The sequence below is a fragment of the Syngnathoides biaculeatus genome, chromosome 10 (genome assembly GCF_019802595.1).
Source record: "Syngnathoides biaculeatus isolate LvHL_M chromosome 10, ASM1980259v1, whole genome shotgun sequence".
Classification (NCBI taxonomy): Eukaryota; Metazoa; Chordata; class Actinopteri; order Syngnathiformes; family Syngnathidae; genus Syngnathoides; species Syngnathoides biaculeatus.
This window is the reverse complement of record NC_084649.1, coordinates 13,057,765-13,076,971: the sequence shown is the minus strand read 5'-3', so window position 1 is coordinate 13,076,971 and position 19,207 is coordinate 13,057,765. Positions and strand designations below refer to the sequence as shown.

The window sequence follows — 19,207 nt, the reverse complement described above, 5'->3', positions numbered from 1 at the left end:
CAAAATAATGACATACAGACTGCGGTGGTTTCGTCTAGGTAATTGGCTTTATTTTCATGGTGTACTGAGCTACAGTATGTCCACATAACAACGAGTGAAATTCCCCAGTTCGCACTTGCCCCTTTTGATTTTCACATGGCAGAATAACATCAGAGATCACTCCTGTCTGCTCCGTTGTGCTCAGATTTTGCCTTCCTAATAATTACAATTTAAACATACACCTTTTTTTGCAGTTGTTGCTAGATTGTATTACTCTTCTTAGATTCAGAGCAATGGCCTTTGGCCGATTAATAGCTGAATGGTCGCAAGGAAATATGAAGCCAAGGATGTTCAGAACTTTCGAACAATCTACTTTCATGCGTACTTAGCGCATATGTGAAAATGAGCCTTTAGTCTGTTAGTGCATTGTTAGTACTTTGTTAGCTCACGCCAATTTACTCCTGCAGTTTGAGATTGAATGTTAACACAACACTCCCTCTTTTACAAAATCGGTACCTACTGAGGGAAACCATCCTGCTTCGGTTGGTGGAAATAAGGCTAACAAGATTTGTGCTGAATTGCAGAAACATTCTCAAAGTAGCACTGGTCAAAGACCGTTCCAGATCTGTTGGTATATGAAAGAACTGGGTTGTTTTTTCTTCTGTCCAATTCTGATATTCCTGTCTTCTCACAGCAGGCCTATGTTTCCTCCGGCCACCAGATGGCTCCCCCGAGTCCAAACAACAACAGTAGCAGTAACAGCAGCGGAGGAGGCGGAGAACAACTAAGTAAAACCAATCTGTATATCCGAGGCCTTCATCCCGGGACTACGGATCAAGACCTGGTTAAGCTCTGCCAGCCGTGAGTTTAAACATTCCACAATTTGAAGAAGCAAAGTCATACTGTATTCAATGTTGATTGACGTGAAATTCACAACTTAAATGGTACCCATTTTTTTGTTAACACTGGATATTCAGTGGTCTTTATGGTATTGCCTGGCCCACAACACTGTCCAGTCTGCCAGTTTAATCAATTACGCCTCTCGTTTTTTTTAATGAAAAAACAAAACATAAAGATAATTGGTGGTGTATAAAGCAGTTAATTTACTAGTAGTAGTTTATTATTTCTATTCCAATTCAGGTATTAAGTTTTCAATTTGACCCCAAATATTAATTCATTAACTGAAAACATTGGCCAAATGTATACTTCGTACAACATTGTGTGGAGGACCTTTTTATTTCCAGTCCCAATACTTTTGGCCCTTTTTGAAAATGTAAAATGGAAGCTGCTCAATAAAATGAATCATACAGCATGACAAAGCGTGTATTATACATCCCACTCTCGATGCATTATTGTTCTAGTTGTTTATCACTGAGCTAGTCCCAAGTGTATAGAAAGTGGAGGGTTAGTTGAGGACAGGAGGCAACTGGTTGTACCCTTCTCTGGCCCCTGCTCTGTCTCCTTTTTTTCCTTCCTCACTTAAAAGGGCTTGAGTTTTCTCCTTCCTCTACTTAATACAAAGAGTCAAACATTTGCCCGTCAACCCACTGAGTTTCTTCAGTTTTTAAGACTGATTCACACCCACCTTCATTGTATTTAATCCACTGATTCAAAAGTCCTTTTCTGAATATAAAACTAAGGTCTGAACATTCTAACATCATGTGTCCAACAGATGAAGAGCAGAGCTCCACACAGAGCAGATGTTATCAACTCACTTGAACATCCTCTGCATGACTCTCACTCCAGATTTAGCACTGTCTACAAACAACTGGATCCAGTTTTCAGCACTTGACATATGTTTTGAATTTATCAGCATACAGTGACGAATTATGGAATGACGAAACCACAAACCTTACTTATTTGAGCTTTAACAAACTGTAATTGTGACAAACGGCGGTCAACATATATTTATCCTATGAGCTGCAGCAACAGCTCCATATACCTCATGGACTAGTTGACAGTGAAAAAGGGACAATGCTCCAGATTGTAGAAGAAAGTGTTCAAATGGACACGATATTGGCTATGTATAATTTTGTCCATTCCCCAAGAAGGAAATGGGAAATATGCACTGAAGAATTTTTGTGCAGAACTGGATCAAGAAACTTTGGTAGATATAGTCTTTAAAATGTCATATTCTCCCTCCGTTATTACTTTTGTCTCCTCCAGATTCCTTAAACTTGCATGTTAAGATAATTGACAACTCTTGATTGCCATTTGAATGAATGAATGGCAATTATTTGACATTATACCACTGTACAATGACATGAGAGAATATCTCTGGATCAGTGCATACATAAAATCAAAGTAAAAATAAATAAAAATGGATGGGCAAAATAGAAAATAAAATGTATTGCACAAGATGTTGAAATCAGCGTTTCTTCACATTTATAGCGTGGCTAGAGGAAAAACGAGAGTTCGGGGTGGTGATGGCTGTTGGAACAAAATATTCCTCAGTCTGTTGGTCCTTGCTTTCGCGCATTTTTACCACCTTCCAGATGGTAGGAGCTCAAACAGTTGAAAAACGCGGTGTTAGTGTCCTTGATAATGTTCTGAGCACTGCTGAGGCACCGAGAGGAGTAAATGTCTGCCACAGGGGGAGAAGGTAGCCAACAATCTTCCGTGGTGCTTTGATTCTTCTTTGAAGCCTTGCTCTGTCTGCCTCTGTGCAGCTCCCGTACCAGATGGAGGCACAGTACGTCAGCAGGCTCTCGATGGAAGAATGATAAAAGGCCAGGCGCAACTTTGTGTCCAGGTTGTTTTTCCTGTGGACTCTCAGGAAGTGGAGATGAACCTTCTTTTTTTTTTTAAATTTATTTTATATATTTCTTTTATTGAACCTTCTTGGTGGTTTAATTTTAATGTTGTCTGACCTGAAGAGGCTCTCAAAGATCAGGACTCCCAGAAACCTGAATCTGAATGTCTCTCCACATACTTGGCATTAATGTAGAGTGGCGGGATCCCTTCTGCTCTTCCTGAAATCCACAATAATCTCCTTTGTTTCTTTAGTGTTCGATGTCAGATTGTTGTCTGAGCACCAGGTTGTGAGCTTCAGGACCTCCTTTCTGTAGGCTGCCTCATCTCCCTTCAAAATCACTCTTGTGTTGTCAGCGAACTTGATGATGATGTTATTGTTGTAGCCTGAGCAGCAGTCAAAGGTGTAGAGACAATACAGGAGAAGGGCTTAGCACGCAGCCCTGTAGTTAGCCGGTGATCAGTTTGTGAGTGGAGGAATGGCGGGAGTCGAATCTCAGAGTTTGGGGTGTGTTGGTCAAAAACTTTTTTATCCAGAAGCATGTGAGAGGAACGGAGGATGTTTGATATGATTGTGTTAAAGGTTTAACTGTAATCCACAAATAGCATCCTATCCTAATTTCTGGAGTAGTCTTCAGATTGGTACTATTAAAGTCCCCAGCTATAATGTGAACACCTTCGAGGCGGGCACACTGCTGTTCATTGATGGTGTTCAGCAATAGAAAGAGCACAGTTTAAGCATTAGCATTTGATGGGATGTAAACAGCCGGAATGCGGGCTACAGTTAGCTCCGTTGGTAAGTTAAACGGACGTCATTGTCGAGTCAACAGTCTTTTTCAATAACCACACTGTTGTTGCACCAGTCATACACATACACATACACATACACACAGAGTCCCCCACCTGTGCTTTTGCTGGAGTTTTCAGTCCAATCCCAATGGCGCAGGGTGCGGCCTGCTCACTCCATGCTAGCGTCAGGAATGTTTGGGTGAAGCCAGTTCTCTGTTATAATAAATATGCAGCAATCATGAATCAGCGATTATCTGCAAATTGTAATTCCAGCTTGTCCATTTTGTTGGCATTGGTGAGATACAGGCTTGGAAGAAGAGGTCTGTGTGCGTTGTTCTTTAGCCTGAGCAGGCAGCTGGACCAACAGCCCCACCATTGCTTCCTCTCCCTCCTCCGCCTGTGCTGCTTTGCTGGCCCGACAACAATCAATGGCGAGCCCAGTGGTCTCGCTAGCTTGTCTGGAATGCTGTTTGCTGTGAAAGTCGCTCAAGACTGCTGTTTTGTGTCAGTATCCAAGATCCAAAAGTTCCTGGCAGGTGTAGCACTGTAGTGCCAAAAAAACAAAAAAAAACAAAGACAAAATCTGAAAAGAAGCACTAATAGGGAGAGCGATAAGCCGCTGTGTCCGTGCATGCCGCCATCATCATGCCAAGTTGGTTTGTCGTTGTGTGGTTGTTTTTCTACATGTGGCCTGTATTTGACCTGTGACCACTACTAGTGTCACCAAGACTGTAGTTCACTCATGACGCTGAATAGGATAAGCAATGGTAGGTATATATAATATATTTATATATTATATATATATAACTTTTGACTAATTAACTTTTATATTAACTTTTGATGATACAGTGGTAAACCTGGTAAAGCGTTGGCCTCACAGTTCTGAGGTCCCGGGTTCAATCCCAGACCCGCCTGTATGGAGTTTGCATATTCTCCCCGTGCCGGTGTGGGCTTTCTCTCGGCACTCCGATTTCCTCCCCCATTCCAAAAACATTCAGCATTTATTGGACACTCTAAATTCTGTGATTGTGAGTGTAGTTGTTTGTCTCCATGTGCACTGCGATTGGCTGGCAACCACTTCAGGGTGTACCCCGCCTCCTGCCCGTTGACAGCTGGGATAGGCTCCAGCACTCCCCGCGACCCTAGTGAGGATAAACCGCAAAGTAAATGGATGGATGAATGGATGATACAGTGCTAGTAATGTCAAAAGAATTATGCAACACACGTCATTTTTAGTGTATCACGTAATCTAGGTGGAATGCCAGCGTATGTTAATGAGGTCAGGGTTTACACATGTCAAAATTTACATCTGAATTGCCAACCTCACAAACTGGGAATCATAAGAACCATGTTAAGCTTCACTTATAGAGCTTGTTTGTGAACATAAACTACCATTATAGGGAAGCATGAAAAGTGTAAGTGTTAGGCATGCACGGCCCCCAGGGTTCAATTTTCATGACAGCCCTCCTCACTTTATTACTGGACTTGAAAAGGATAGCCTTCACCCACCCTATACCTGATTTTGATGCTCTACTGCATCCCAAAGGAAAGTTTCAAATCTTCAGAGCCATCTTAACACAGCAAGTGCACAGCGTGTTGTCAAAGCCGCAGCAATCAAAGTGAACCAGAAATCTGTGGTCGGTATGCGAAACACCGGAACTTGATTGTAAAAGCAGACGGCCGACAGAGAAGTTATTGTGTGGTTTCAGAAAAGTTGAGAGGGAACAGACGTTCTTCGGGAGGGTGGGGCGGGGAGAAGGGGGGGAACGTGGTGGGGAGGGTGCCCCGCTTTAAGGCGAAACATGAATGAGTGGGAAAAGAGTAGCATCGCCTGCTGTGAAAGAATGTCAAGCAGCTATATGTGGGTCATGACTGTCTTTCATGTGTTGGTGGCCTCTACAGTGTTGAGCTTTTGGATGGCTCTCAGGTTAAGTGGAAGGTCACAAAAGCACTGCCTTCAGACCTTTGAACTGGTTTGGTGTTCCCACCAGGGCAAACATGAACACATGTAACATTGCTTTTGTGTTTCCTTGTCATTCCTCAAAGAAATACAATTATTTGGGGCTGCCTTTTTCTTTATGGTCGTATTATTTTTCTGTTTTCATGCACCTCATCTAAAAGTTATTCATAATAATTCCATAGCATTTTAATAAATGTCACACTGGGATTTGTTTCATATTTGGTTAGTCTCAAAGAACCCTAACCCTAACCCATACAACATACTGTATTAGGATTTGCAATAATTTAGTTAATCATGGGCAGCACAATGACTGACTGGTGAGCACATCTACCTCACAGTTCAGAGGACTCAGGTTCCAATCAGGCCTGGCCTGTGTGCAGTTTGGATAATCTCCTGTGGATGAGTGGGTTTTCTCTGGGCACTTCGGTTTCCTCCCACATCCCAAAACATGCATGTTAGGGTAATTAAGAACTCTACATTTCCTGATGGTGGGAATGTGAGTGCAAGTGTTTTTTTTTTTTTTTTTAAATGTATTCTCTATGATTGGCAGACGGACGACCATTTCAGAGTGTACCTTGCCACTTGCCCAGAATCAGCTGGGATAGCCTCCAAGCATGACTCCGACCCTAGTGAGGATAAATGGTTAAGAGAATGCATGGATGGATTGTTTATCTTTTTTTGTCAGAACTCTACTAGCATCAATATTTAGGTATCTAATTACTTCGTCATGGTATGACATACAGTATGTTTTGTAATAGTGGATTCTACGAGAAAATCACAATTAATGACCAAGTGCGTTGCTCTCCTTTTCCCCAAGCAAATTTTTTTCCAAATTGTATTGTAATATATATAATTATTTCAATCAATAACACATTTTTATTCAGGATTTTTTTGCATTATTATTAAAATGTATTTGTACAAATAAATCCGTTTCGCCTTGTAGAAGCCTGCAAACTTCTTTGGTCACTTTAATGGGAAAACAACTAATGATGTTCTGTAGAACAATTATCAAAAATTTACTGGTAGCCTTCTATGGCACATTAAAACCTGTGTAAAATGTAACAAAAATAAACTTTGGCATAGACAATGCTCAGATGTACAGTATCGAATGATGAGGTCAGTGAGCGCTTACGCATGCAGCATTAAGAGATGTCAGATGAAAGTGGGAAAATAATGACAAACAAAATTGTGAAATATGTATAAGCCTGGAAAGGATTTTATTGTGTAGCTCATTTTCATGCTACAGTGTCTCTCTGTGTGTAATCGAATGATGTATAGCTTTAATGTAGTTGGACATATGATTAGAGTACGCCAAAGACAGTGAGCCATGATAGTCCAAGAACATGCCACACTGTGCTGTCATGAGACAAATGGATCACATCCAAATCATCTGGCCACCAAGAGAGGGTAGGCATATAGGACCCAGCGGTGTGTTGTGTTATGAGACTAGAAAAGGAGGAGGGGAGTGGAGGGAAGGAAGGCCAACTGGAGGTTTGAAGCATCAGGTTACAATCCGCCCAGACACCATGTCGCCCAAACAGAGGAAGACCAGCCTCCTGTTTTGGATAAATACACCAGCAAGACAGGGAGAATCTATTATACTGTAAAGTGGATACACTTCTCATTATCCCCCACACTTGTCATGATTAAAATATGAATCATGTTCTAAACCCTTGTCTCTATACGGTCACTCTTTGGTCACACTTGAATTGAAACGAAGGGAGTACATTGATTTCTCTGTTTTTTTTGTGTGGCATTAAATGACGCAAGTTACTTGAAAGTCCAGTCTGAAAGCGACAACACTCAGGAGAAGACCTTGTCTCTAGGGGAAGAGTGTGTGTGTGTGTGTGTGTGTGGTGTGTGTGTGTGTGTGTGTGTGTGTGTGTGCGTGTGCGTGCATGTGTGTGTGTGAAAGACACGCAGGACATATACTCTCTGGTCCTGGGAGGCTAATACCTGTCAAAACCAGCCAGAAATCCTCCCCCAAAAGGAAGGGTGGAGGTGGACATAGTTGTCTATGCATTTGTATTTATGTTGGTATGCAGTCTTCGGAAGTGCACTATGCATGTGGAAGGAGCAGATTCCTTGTCATCAATCACTGAGAGGATGTTGTTTTTTCTGTATTCGTAAAGGCATGGCAAGATTGTGTCAACCAAAGCAATCTTGGATAAAACCACCAACAAATGTAAAGGTGAGTTGGTATGCTATACTTTTATATCAAATTCCATCAATACGACAGTACTGGTTTGATGTCTGCAGTCTCTGGTCAGCACATTTTGCACACACCAAATGAGTTGATACTGCATGTCAAGATAAGATGGGTATTTTAACAAATTTCCTTCAATGATGACAGAGGAAATGATTAATTTATTAATGCATATTAAAAATACAATTTTTTTTTAGCCCAAGTATATTGAAACAATTTAACATTAAAATTCACTTTTTCAGTTCAATTCCAACACATTGCAATTCAAGTGGAACACCAGCCTGCTGATTTGAAGTAGGGGGATATACTGTATAATATGTCAACATGCTGAGGGATAACATGTGAACAAGCTAGTACTTAAGAGTTATTGATGTAACTTTTGCTAACGAGGAAAACCTCACTACTTCCTCACTACTACAGAAAGTTGTACTGTAGCTAAATATGGAATTGCAATATTTAGAATTTAATTGGAATTACTGAGTTAAAAATGATCCCAGACATAATCCCACCATTTTTAATGTTTACTTTTGAATTCTATGGCAGCAAACTAATTGGGACTTCTAGTACAGTAGCTGACTGAGCATGACAAGATCATTTGTGTCCTATTCGCCTGTGAGATCAAGCAGAATGGAGAATTTACATTCCTTTTATGCTGTAACAGTTTCACTATGTCAGAGTGGAGATTTTGAGCTTCCTCTAATTTATTTGTATTTTTATTGAAGTTTTATTGAGGATCAGAGCCAATCAATCAAACAGAACAGAATTTCTAGAGGGGTGAGAGACACAAATGAGAAAAAGACAAAGCTGTTACTGTAAACAGAATGAGAAAATGAAATAATTCTACATCTTCAGCAAAGAAACAAATATGGATGTTACGTGAGACTATAGCGCTACACCCTGTGAATGAAGAACATGACAAGACAGGAGAGAACAAGGACAAGAGAAGCATGCAAGACAAAACGATTCTTAATGATCATCTCGATCTCTTTGTCCACAGACCACCAGATACTCACTGGTCCAGAATCAATTAAAACCTTTAGATTAGACTGAATATTCCTACCTTCCAGTATAGATGCTAGCTAGCTGCTACTACACGTAACCTTGATTATGGACCAACATTTTACAAAGTTAAAATGATAACAATTGTACTTAACGTCTTTAATATACATGTATGTATTTGACAGGCTATGGATTTGTAGACTTCGACAGTCCGGCAGCAGCTCAGAAAGCTGTAACGGCTCTGAAATCAAGTGGAGTCCAGGCACAGATGGCCAAAGTAAGATTTTACCTGCTTTTTAAAATTCCAGCTCCACTTAATTTGGACCTGTACTAGCTACTACATCTTTACAAATCTACTTGACAACAACAGTGTGGTGTTTACAGAGGCAGTCACGTGGGAAGGTTTAAAGCCCCAATGTATTGTCTTCATTTGCCTCCTCACAACCGCCTCTCTTGTTTCCCAGCACACCAGCTCTTCTTTGCTTGTTTACGTTGCTAACTTGCTTGCGTTGTCGTGCTTGTTCAGACCTCTTTGTATGGGAGTCTGCTGTCAAAGCAGCTCTTGTCGCCCCATTAAGCTGATCCCCCTGGCTCTCTGGCTCCCCATTAAGGGAACCCAGGGAGGGTGCCACTACAGCCACTGTCAATGGGGAAGTTTCAATTCAATGGCTTGGCATTGTCCACCGTCTGGGCCCAAGGTCTCAGGCTGACACCCACACTTAATTCATTTCATTCCCATGTCTATGCCCCCTCCCTCTATCCACTGTAATGCAACACCTGGGTATACCTCTGCACTGTAAGTGATCTACACCTTAAATTCACGTAACATTATGCATCTCCTTAACCAGTCAGGTGCAACTGAACACCACAACGTGACTCACCCAGACAGCTTGCGCTCCTGCAGTGGTGTTGATAACCACAATAAAAGCCTAAATATACACAGCTGGCTCTGGGTGAATGGGTTACTTCAGGTTGTAAGGACAGTCTAAAATTAATGCAATCCAAAAAGTACTGCTATCGACCATTTTACCTTTACGGTAGCTTGTTTTGTAGTGTTTTCCAAGGGCAAAATAGATCAGACCTTTCCCCATGTGTTCTCAGCGCGCACTCTGTCTCCAAATGGACTACCATGGTCTCTAGGGTTTAGGGCCAGCAGATACAATTTTATAGGGCCTGGGGAATAATGACACAATTAAAACTAGAAGGCTCCTTACTTCCCCGCCCCCCTCCCTGTGCAAATGGCCCAAACAGAGAGAGACACTTTCCAGCTGGTACCTTTACTGACTTGTGACACCACAGAGCTGTATTGTCTGCCAGAGGTTCAATATTTGAGCGAATGAAATTAGCAGAGGCGACGGTTAAATAAAATATGCCATGGGAGGGTTTTTTTCTCTGTGTCACATGGCCTTCAATCAAATTACACCTTTGTCAATGACCTCCAGCAGTCTGCCACTGTGTTACACAATCAGCTTAGTGCTGAATTGCCACACCCAGAAAAATGACAATCACTGAAAAAAATATGGTTTCTCTTGGCAGAGAATAGAAGCGATCCTTATCAGCAATATAGTTCAGGGTAACTGATAACGCATGAACTCAGCAATCCAATAATTGCAGAGGAATCTGTGCTCATGGGTATTGGTACACAGATATAAACCTTTTGGTTTTTGAAATGTATTTATTGCACCTGACAGCATGTATCAAGCCTGTTTAGAAACACTATTTGGGTTTCGAATGGTGTAATCATTAGGCACGGAAAATGATTTGCATCAAGATAAATTATTTATTTTCATGATACAAAAGATGTCTGAATGAGTATTTATCATCTTTTGAGTCATCCTTGCTTTAACATTTGTCAAAACTCCAACTGCTTCCTCTCCTGTCATTTCCTCCTCTAGTACCACTGGAAGACACTTACTTATCCCACCCTCCCCTTTCCTCAATGCGTGTTTTTCCTTCCTCCCTCTAGCCTAGCTTCTTTGCTCCCTGTTTCCTGGCTTCTGTTGCACTGTGAACTCTTTAACTTCATGCCCGACTTCCTGTCTGCTTTTGCTGTCTCACTCAGAGTTTCACTTTCCGGGAAGCGCCGCAAAAATTAAGTCAAAACTATGTGCGTGGATAATCTATCTGTTTTAATGCTCTTCCAGCTGTCCATATATCTTAATTAAATAACATTTTCCCGGAGTGTGCGTGTTGACAAACTCTCCTTTGCATGTGAAAGTATATTAATGAGTCCGTGCAGAGTTTTAAAATTGACAGACATCTTAGTCAAGTCTGTGACACACCACTAGCGTAAGTGACAAATCAGTCAGGGCTACACTTTTTTTTTACTAGGGCACACATATTTTGAAAAAAAAAAAAAAAGTTTCATTTTGAACATTACCGTTGAATATATTTGTTGAAGGATTAATTTGACGACATGAGAACATTCATAAGAATAATAATCGCACAACTATGTACAAATTTATGCAATTTAAAAAAAATCTATTGAAAATATCATAGAAAGAAAAGAATTGACAAATTTGCAACATACGCGTGGAACAAGCAAATTCACTCATACATTGTTTTTTCATTTTTAATGGGAGGTGTGGTGTCATTAACGGTTCAACTATTTCTGTGCGAACATATCCAACAAAGAAGAAACCAAATGATGAAGTTTTGACCTCTATCTTTAGTTTGCAATCCAACAAATAGATGAACAAACAAAAACTGTTTTGATTTTCTTTTTCATTTTTATTTAAGGAATTTGTTTTCATTTGCAAGTAACCCCCCGTCCCTGTCACCCCCATCGTCCACCCCTGTCACCTATCGCGCAACCATTCTCTGACATTTGGACTCTTTTTGCCATCTCTCTTGGGAGCATTCCAACCTTTGGATTTTCCCCATTAGTTTAACATGACACAAATAAATACAGTCAAGCTCACCTTTATTGGCACCCATGAAGTTTAAGCGCTAAGTGTGTAATTTCTGATGAGGAAAATAAATGAAGTGAAAAAACATGTTTCTATAGAGCAGTGATTTTCAACCACTGTGCCGCGGCACATTAGTGTGCCGTGTGAGATCGTCAGGTGTGCCGTGAGAAATTATCCAATATCACTTTTTTAATTAACATTAATTAAATATTAATTAATTAACAACAAATTAATAATTTTCTGCAAATATTATGTCATTGTCCAGTGTCCGTGCTGTAAAGGCTGGCAGAGTAATGTAATGTTTGTCCGTGTGGCAACACGTAGCTGATAGCCTCGTACCTCCAAGAGAATTAGTGATGCACCTGAGAGGCTGTGGTGACAGTCATGGAGAAGTTTTTAAAAAGGACAACTGCAAACTCCGAACTGGGCCCTGGACAAGATTCTGACCCGGATGAAGGCCCTAGTATGAGTGATGGGAAAAAGAAAGCAAAGATGGTGAGATCAAGGCAATATAGTGAAAGCTATCTTTCGTTTGGATTTACTTTCACCGGGGATGAGACGACACCTTTTCCGTTATGCCTGGTGTGTGGCGAGAAGCTATCCAACAGCGCCATGGTGCCAAGCAAGCTTAAACGCCATCTCCAAACGACACACCCGTCGCTTCAAAACAAGCCGATAGACTATTTTGTTCGTCTGCGTGTAAATACAGAGAAACAGGCAACGTTTATGAGGAAAAACCACAAAGGTAAATGAGAAAGCGCTCAAAGCTAGTCACCTAGTCGCCGAAATTGTTGCTAAATCAAAAAAGCCGCACACTGTGGCAGAGACATTAATACTACCTGCCTGTAAAGCCATTGTCAACGAGATGCTCGGCCCTGATGCGGTTAAAGACATAGCTAAAGTCTAAAGAGAGACTGAGAGCTGTTGAAGAAGAGCTTCGTGTGTGTCTTTCTTCTATTCCTGCCAGGATATCGGCTTTGTGTTCATCTAAACAGGCTCAGGTTTCACACCGACTGAGTATAAATAAATTGAGAAATTATATTGTAATTAAATATACTATACAGAGTACCTTTTTGTAACATTTTTGGTTAGTGGTGTGCCACAAAATTTTTCCAATGTAAAAAATGTGCCGTGGCTCAAAAAAGGTTGAAAAACACTGCTATAGAGAACTTGTAGTTGATACAAAAGAACAACTGATAAACAGCATTTGTGGAGAAATGAAACAAATGAAAAAAGAGCTTTTTGGCAATGCACACAAGCAGTATCTTTACAGACAGTGCAATGAACCTTGAATGCAAAGAACACTCTTGCCAACAGTCACGCATGGTGGACGATCCATACTATACTGCTGTGGGGCTGCTTTTCTACATCTGATACTAGAGCCACCTTGACTGTGTTATGTATTACAAGTATGAAATTTGAACATCAAGAGATTTTAGAGCAAAATATCTCACGCATTGTAAGAAAGCTTGGTTTGAGGTGAAGATCATGGGTCCTCAAATAAGACAAAGACAAAAGCACACATCCAAAAGCACCGACGAACGGTTGAAAATCAAACCGAATGACTTTTATAATAGCACGCAATGCATTCTGATCCCATTATAATTGAAAATGTTGCAGGGGCGTGTCAATAATGATGAGCATGACCGTATATGTCTGCTAAAAATGTATATTTCAAACCCCACTTCCCATTTAGCAACAAGAGCAGGACCCCACCAATCTGTACATCTCCAACCTACCGGTCTCCATGGATGAGCAGGAACTGGAGAGCATGCTCAAGTCCTTTGGACAGGTCATTTCCACACGCATTCTGCGAGACGCCAACGGAACGAGCCGTGGTGTGGGATTTGCCAGGTCCAGCCTAAGCATTTCTGATAATAAAGAGAAAATGCATGTAGGCTTGTTTCTAAATGTATACATTTGTTTTCTAGGATGGAGTCCACAGAGAAGTGTGAGGCCATAATTCAACATTTCAATGGCAAATTCATCAAGACTCCACCGGGAGTTCCGGGTGTGTGAAATTTTGCTGTTGTTGTTTCTTGCTCTTGACATTGCTTTTGTTAATGGTAGTGTTCACATTTAATGCTGCCCACTGCAATCACTAAATGCGCCCCTGTGTTTGATCTTTTGCTTTCCCAGTTCCCACAGAGCCCTTATTATGTAAGTTTGCAGACGGAGGTCAGAAAAAGAGGCAGAACCAGGGAAAGTACCTCCCCAACGGAAGGCCCTGGGCCAGAGACGGAGAGAGCGTAAGAAACTCTTATATTTGAACTTTTTTTTTCTAAACTAGCTAAGTTTTGAGCTGAATGCAGTGCTGTTTGCATGACCTCACTGGTTCTGAATCCCATATTGTTTTCCCAGGGAGGAATGACGCTTGCGTATGACCCCACAGCATTACAAAATGGGTGAGTGGTATGCAGGGCCTGAGTGAAAACAGTCCCAATCTACACGCAAAAAAAAAAAAAAAAAAGAGTAGTGCCTTAACTGTGCTACAATGCTGCCCCCTGCTTGGATGTTGAGGTTACGCTTATCGCTTGATTTCTTTGTGTTCTTTTGTCAAAATACAGAATCAGCCACAAAGTGAATTCAGAGTTTTATTTGTAAATACAGATGTTTGGAGATAAGTGCTGAAAATCTCCAAAGACTGAGAGCTACTGTCTGTACTGCAGAACTTTGGTGCTACAGCATTAAATTGTTTCTAACCATTTATTTTTACCTGATTTTTGGCATTTGGCTAAAACGCTAGACACACTTTGAAGTCTGGCATGTGTCACCCCTCCTGCACTGTCTCAGGACTGAAGTACCTTTGTTTGCATCATTGGTTATCTGGCACAATTGCAAGTTACCTATCAATTATTACTAGGCCCCAACCTGTTAGATTTCTAAGTGTCTGGTCGCCAAAAAATCACTGCGATGCCCCGCTAGGATATATTCCCATATGCGTCAGCATTATGCTGCTACACCCACCAGGAACTTTTGGACTTCAGATACTGAAACAAAATACAGTAGCAGTTTTAAGCGACTTTCCAGACGAGATAGCGAGACCACCAGGCTTGCTGTGGATTGTTGTATAATCGCGAAGAGGCAGAAGAGGAAGCAAAAGCAGGACCGTCTGTCTGGCATTCTGCTAAGAATCACAACAATCCATACAGGCCGCCTTTTCCAAGTCTTTACTTAACCAACGCCAGATCCATCACCAACATAAATAGACAATCTGGAATTACAACTAGCAGATAATTGCTGTGTTCATGACTGTTGCGTCCTCATCATAACAGAGACATGGCTTCACATGAACATTCCCGATGGTAGTGTGCAACCAACTGATAACACTCTGCACCGCTCGGATCACACTAATTACTTCAGTAAAAGCAGAGGTGAAGGAGGGGGGGCTATGTGTGTAGGTGCATGATAATTCATAGAACAGCAGCGTGAATTTTGAGGGACACTGGTCACCTGAACTAGAGTACATGTCCGTTAAATGCCGGCACTTTTACGTTCCAAGGGAGCTAACTGTAGCCATCATTATGGGTGTTTATGTCCCACCAGATGCTAACGCTAATGCTGCGCTCTCCCACTGATTAATGATAATTAAGGAACATCAGGGGGCCCACCCTGAATGCGCTCACATTATAGCCAGGAATTTTAACAAGACCGCTCTAAAGACTGTACTCCAGAATTTCCACCAGGATGTCAAATGGCCAACAAGAGGTGGAAACACTTTTGACCATGTGTACTCCAACATTAAGCACGGCTACAAAACCACACCTCTCCCCGCGGTGGTGAGTCAGACTAGATCTCCCTGCTGCCCATCCCTTCATACATCCCACTAAGATGTAGATCCAGGCCCACCACAACAACCTAACAAGATACTACACTCAGTGAAAGGCAGGACTGCTTCCAACACAGGGACTGGGACCTATTTGAACACCAGGACCTGGACAAATACACAGAGGCTATATTAGACTATGTTAAGTTCTGTATGGAAACTGGGTGTAGGAAAAAAAGCATTAGGGCTTTTCCAAACCAGAAACCCTGAATGACCAGCCAGGTCTGCACACTCCTCAGGGCCTTCGACACTGCCTTCAGGTCAGGTGAAAGACCTCTTTACAGCACGACTTGAGCTGAATTGAAAAAAGGCGTTAAAAATGCCAAAATGGACTACAGGAGGAGGGTGGAGTCCTACCTTGCCAGCACCACACTTTGGGAGCTGTGACAGGGTTTACAAAGCCTCACAAACTACACAGGCTGTGATGTGACACCAGGAGACACGAGTGAGCCATTGGCAGAGAAGCCCAACAGCTTTTTTGCTCGCTTTGAATCACCCCAGCAACACTCAGCTGCTCCAGCACTCCTCCCAAACCCACAAGGCCCCAACAACTTTCCACTCATAGTACAGGAGCACAATGTGAGGCATGTGCTCCTGGCCGTGAACCCCAAAAAGGCTGCTGGCCCACAGAATACCAGGTAAGGTGCTCAAAGCATCTTGCCACCATGCTCTGTTACCCTCACACCTGTCATCATGAAGTGCTTTTAGAGGCTGGTTCTCAAGCATATGGAAGACTGCTTTCTCCCCAACATTGACTCCCACCAGTTCACATACCAGGCGAATAGATAAACAGGGGACGCAGTCGCCATTGTTCTGCACACGGTGCTGAGTCACGTGAAATAACCGCAGAGCTACGCTAGAATGCTCTTTGTGGATTATAACTCAGCTTTTAAGGAAATAATACTGGACATTCTGTTGACTAAAATGGACAATCTGGGCCTGCCTCCTCTTAAATGCACCTGGATCAAGGGCTTTATGACCAACAAATCCCAACGTGTGATAATCCGCTCCCACCTTTCCTCTACCCGCACACTGAGCATCGGCTCACCACAGGGCTTCGTGGTGAGGCCCCTCCTGTATTGTCTCTACACCTTCGCCTGCCGCCCAGTCCACAATAACAACATTGTCAAATTTGCTCACGGCACAACAGTGGTCGAGCAACTCTCAAAGGGAGACAAGGCACATGAGAGAAAGGAGGTCCAGAAGCACACAACGTATTGTTCAAACAACTATCTGGCACTGAACACTACAAATATATCATTGTGGACTTCAGGAGGAACAGAACTGTACCGCCTCCACTTTCATCAATGGCGAGTGTGTATTAAGAGTCCACACATTCAGGTTTCTTGGAGTCCTGATCTTTGGGAACCTCCCTGGGACAGACAATATCTCAGCAGTGATCAAAAAGGTTTAAAAGCATCTGACCCTCTCTCGATTCGTTGATGACACCATTCACCGAGGTGGCTGCATCTTGGGATTTGGACTTATTTAGAAGTACAATACAGGGTCTTTCAGCTTGCGCTGAGGCTGGCTGCTTGGTGTGTTGCAATAGCCCAATAGATTCTGTGGATAACTTTCATGGACGCTTATTACCTCGCATGTCACTTTGTGAAATTTAAAAAACCTTTTTCCTCCGATCTCAAGTAACTGAAAATCACGTGATTGACACCGATTTCCAATAATGTGATTGGATGTGGTTCATGTTTTTGTCAACAGCTTCTATTCTTCGCCATACAGTCTGGCTCCAAACCGGGTGATCGCTCAGACGTCCCTTTCACCTTACATGCATTCTCCTGTCTCATCCTACCAGGTGGTGTATTTTACTCCAATATCAACCTTTAGACTCTGATCAGAATATGAATACCGATACTCAATTGGTGTAATTCTTCCCACATATAAAGGTGCACAGCCCGTCCTGGATGCACCATCAATCATACCTCATGCAGCCAGCTGTAAGTAACCTTTGTTTAAATACCCATCATTTTCAGTTCTACAATTGCTTGCATGGGTCCTGTTAAGGCCTCTTTATTTTCCAGCGCTTGCGGGGCCAACAGCGCCCGCATTGCATCATGTGTCCGACACATTGAACCCTTCGACCCCTATTGCAGATGGCAAAAATATCTGCTATGCTTAGAATACTGCAGAGATCATCTCGTGATTGGTTCGTTTTAGTCACATGCTGTGATGATGTACTTTGCGTTCTCCTTGAGTCCACATACCCCCCCGTTCGATTTTGTAGTATAGTTAAATGTGTCATCTGGTCATCTAGGTCCATTTATTCTAGCAGGCACAGTTGCACAGTCGCCATTGTCAAGGCTTTGTTCCTTGTTCCGGAAAGGAAAGTAAAAACGGCTACTGGAAACCGCAAACTACCATGCCAGTCGTAGTGACACCTCTGACTTGGAGGAGAACTGTTGAACATTTTCAAAACTGTGTGCATGGGTTGCGCTCGAGTATAAAAGCTAAACAGCGCGTGGGCGACCCTGAGTGACGTGAAGGCAAATGCCGCCTGCACAAGTATAAAGAAGCCTTCAGAACCACTAGAGTCTTGATTGCATCTACAGGGTACAGTTCTTACACCAGCAATGGATCACACAATGTCCATCCAGCCCACGTCTATGATGGGACCTCTTGCCCAGCAGCTAAGCCACCTGTCCCTGGGCAGCACGGGCACAGTGAGTACCCACACACCATTATTATATTCTGTCTTGGTTTTATAAATCAGTGGTTCTCAAACTTTTTGGGTCCAGGAATCCCTGTTTCACAGGACCCTGCAACAACAATAATAATAATTAAAAAAAAAAAAAACGATAATTGATAAACATAACTACCATATCTACCCCTAAATGTCAAAGAAACTAAAGGTTTGCCTATTTTGGACCAAACATGGTGTATTATTACCATAACAAAATGACACCTTTAAGAGGAAAAACCATGATCAAATCGTCATCATATTAGCGAAAAACATTTTAGTTCTTTACAAGAATGGAAATTTGTTTTGTTTGAGAATAAGGTCATATTTTTCAGAGACAACGTAATACATTATTATAATATAAAAGTCATGGTTTAATGATGGAAGAAAATCCCAATTTAACAAGAGAATTAAAAAAATAATATTAATAGTATAATATTATGGGGGAAAAAAAATAAATGGGACTTTTGTTATTGCAAATTACTTTGTGGACCCCCAAACTCTTCAAATCATCCAATTAAGCAAAATTTGTGTCCTCTCGTCTTCTTCTTTGCAGTATATTCCGGCCAACACAACTATGCAGGGGACCTACATCCCCCAGTACACCCCAGTGCCTCCCTCCAATGTTCCAGTTGAGGTATTTACCTATCCACAGTTACAGTATGCATATGGAGACACAAATGGGTGTATGGATAGATGGATGTTGGTGCGCACTGTATACATTTACCATGACATAAGTGTGCACAAAATGAATCAATCACTACTTGACACAAAGAAATGTCATTTGAATTATTATTACTGGCTTAATTCATGTCCTGGTAAACACGCAAGATGGGGTATTATTACACTAGGTTCTTCTTTTATTTGTGTATTCATAACGATTGTGTTGCAGGGCAATTACAAACACCGACTATATTTTAGCTGTGATGTTTTCCAAACATTCATTTCATTAGACGTAATGTAGTGTATATTGCCCAACACGAGATTTATGTATTTCTCGGGGTGGTTCCATTACAAGTCCATTTTCAACACATTTCTCATGTATTGAAATGTATGAGAAGAAAACGAGACTTTAGATAGAGAGCCAACATCAACT

At 41.8% G+C, this 19,207-nt stretch overlaps 1 protein-coding gene across 1 annotated transcript in view; it reads left to right on the top strand.

Annotated features, from left to right (window-relative positions):
- LOC133507826 (RNA-binding motif, single-stranded-interacting protein 2-like) overlaps positions 1–19,207 on the top strand; it is a 43,484-nt gene that overhangs the window by 22,959 nt on the left and 1,318 nt on the right. Inside the window, exons 2-12 of the mRNA XM_061833305.1 lie at positions 674–840; positions 7,612–7,670; positions 8,870–8,961; positions 13,290–13,447; positions 13,525–13,604; positions 13,733–13,842; positions 13,955–13,998; positions 17,136–17,229; positions 17,321–17,371; positions 17,984–18,094; positions 18,668–18,748. Coding sequence (XP_061689289.1) covers positions 674–840; positions 7,612–7,670; positions 8,870–8,961; positions 13,290–13,447; positions 13,525–13,604; positions 13,733–13,842; positions 13,955–13,998; positions 17,136–17,229; positions 17,321–17,371; positions 17,984–18,094; positions 18,668–18,748 — 1,047 coding nt within the window. The remainder of the gene's footprint in view (positions 1–673; positions 841–7,611; positions 7,671–8,869; positions 8,962–13,289; positions 13,448–13,524; positions 13,605–13,732; positions 13,843–13,954; positions 13,999–17,135; positions 17,230–17,320; positions 17,372–17,983; positions 18,095–18,667; positions 18,749–19,207) is intronic.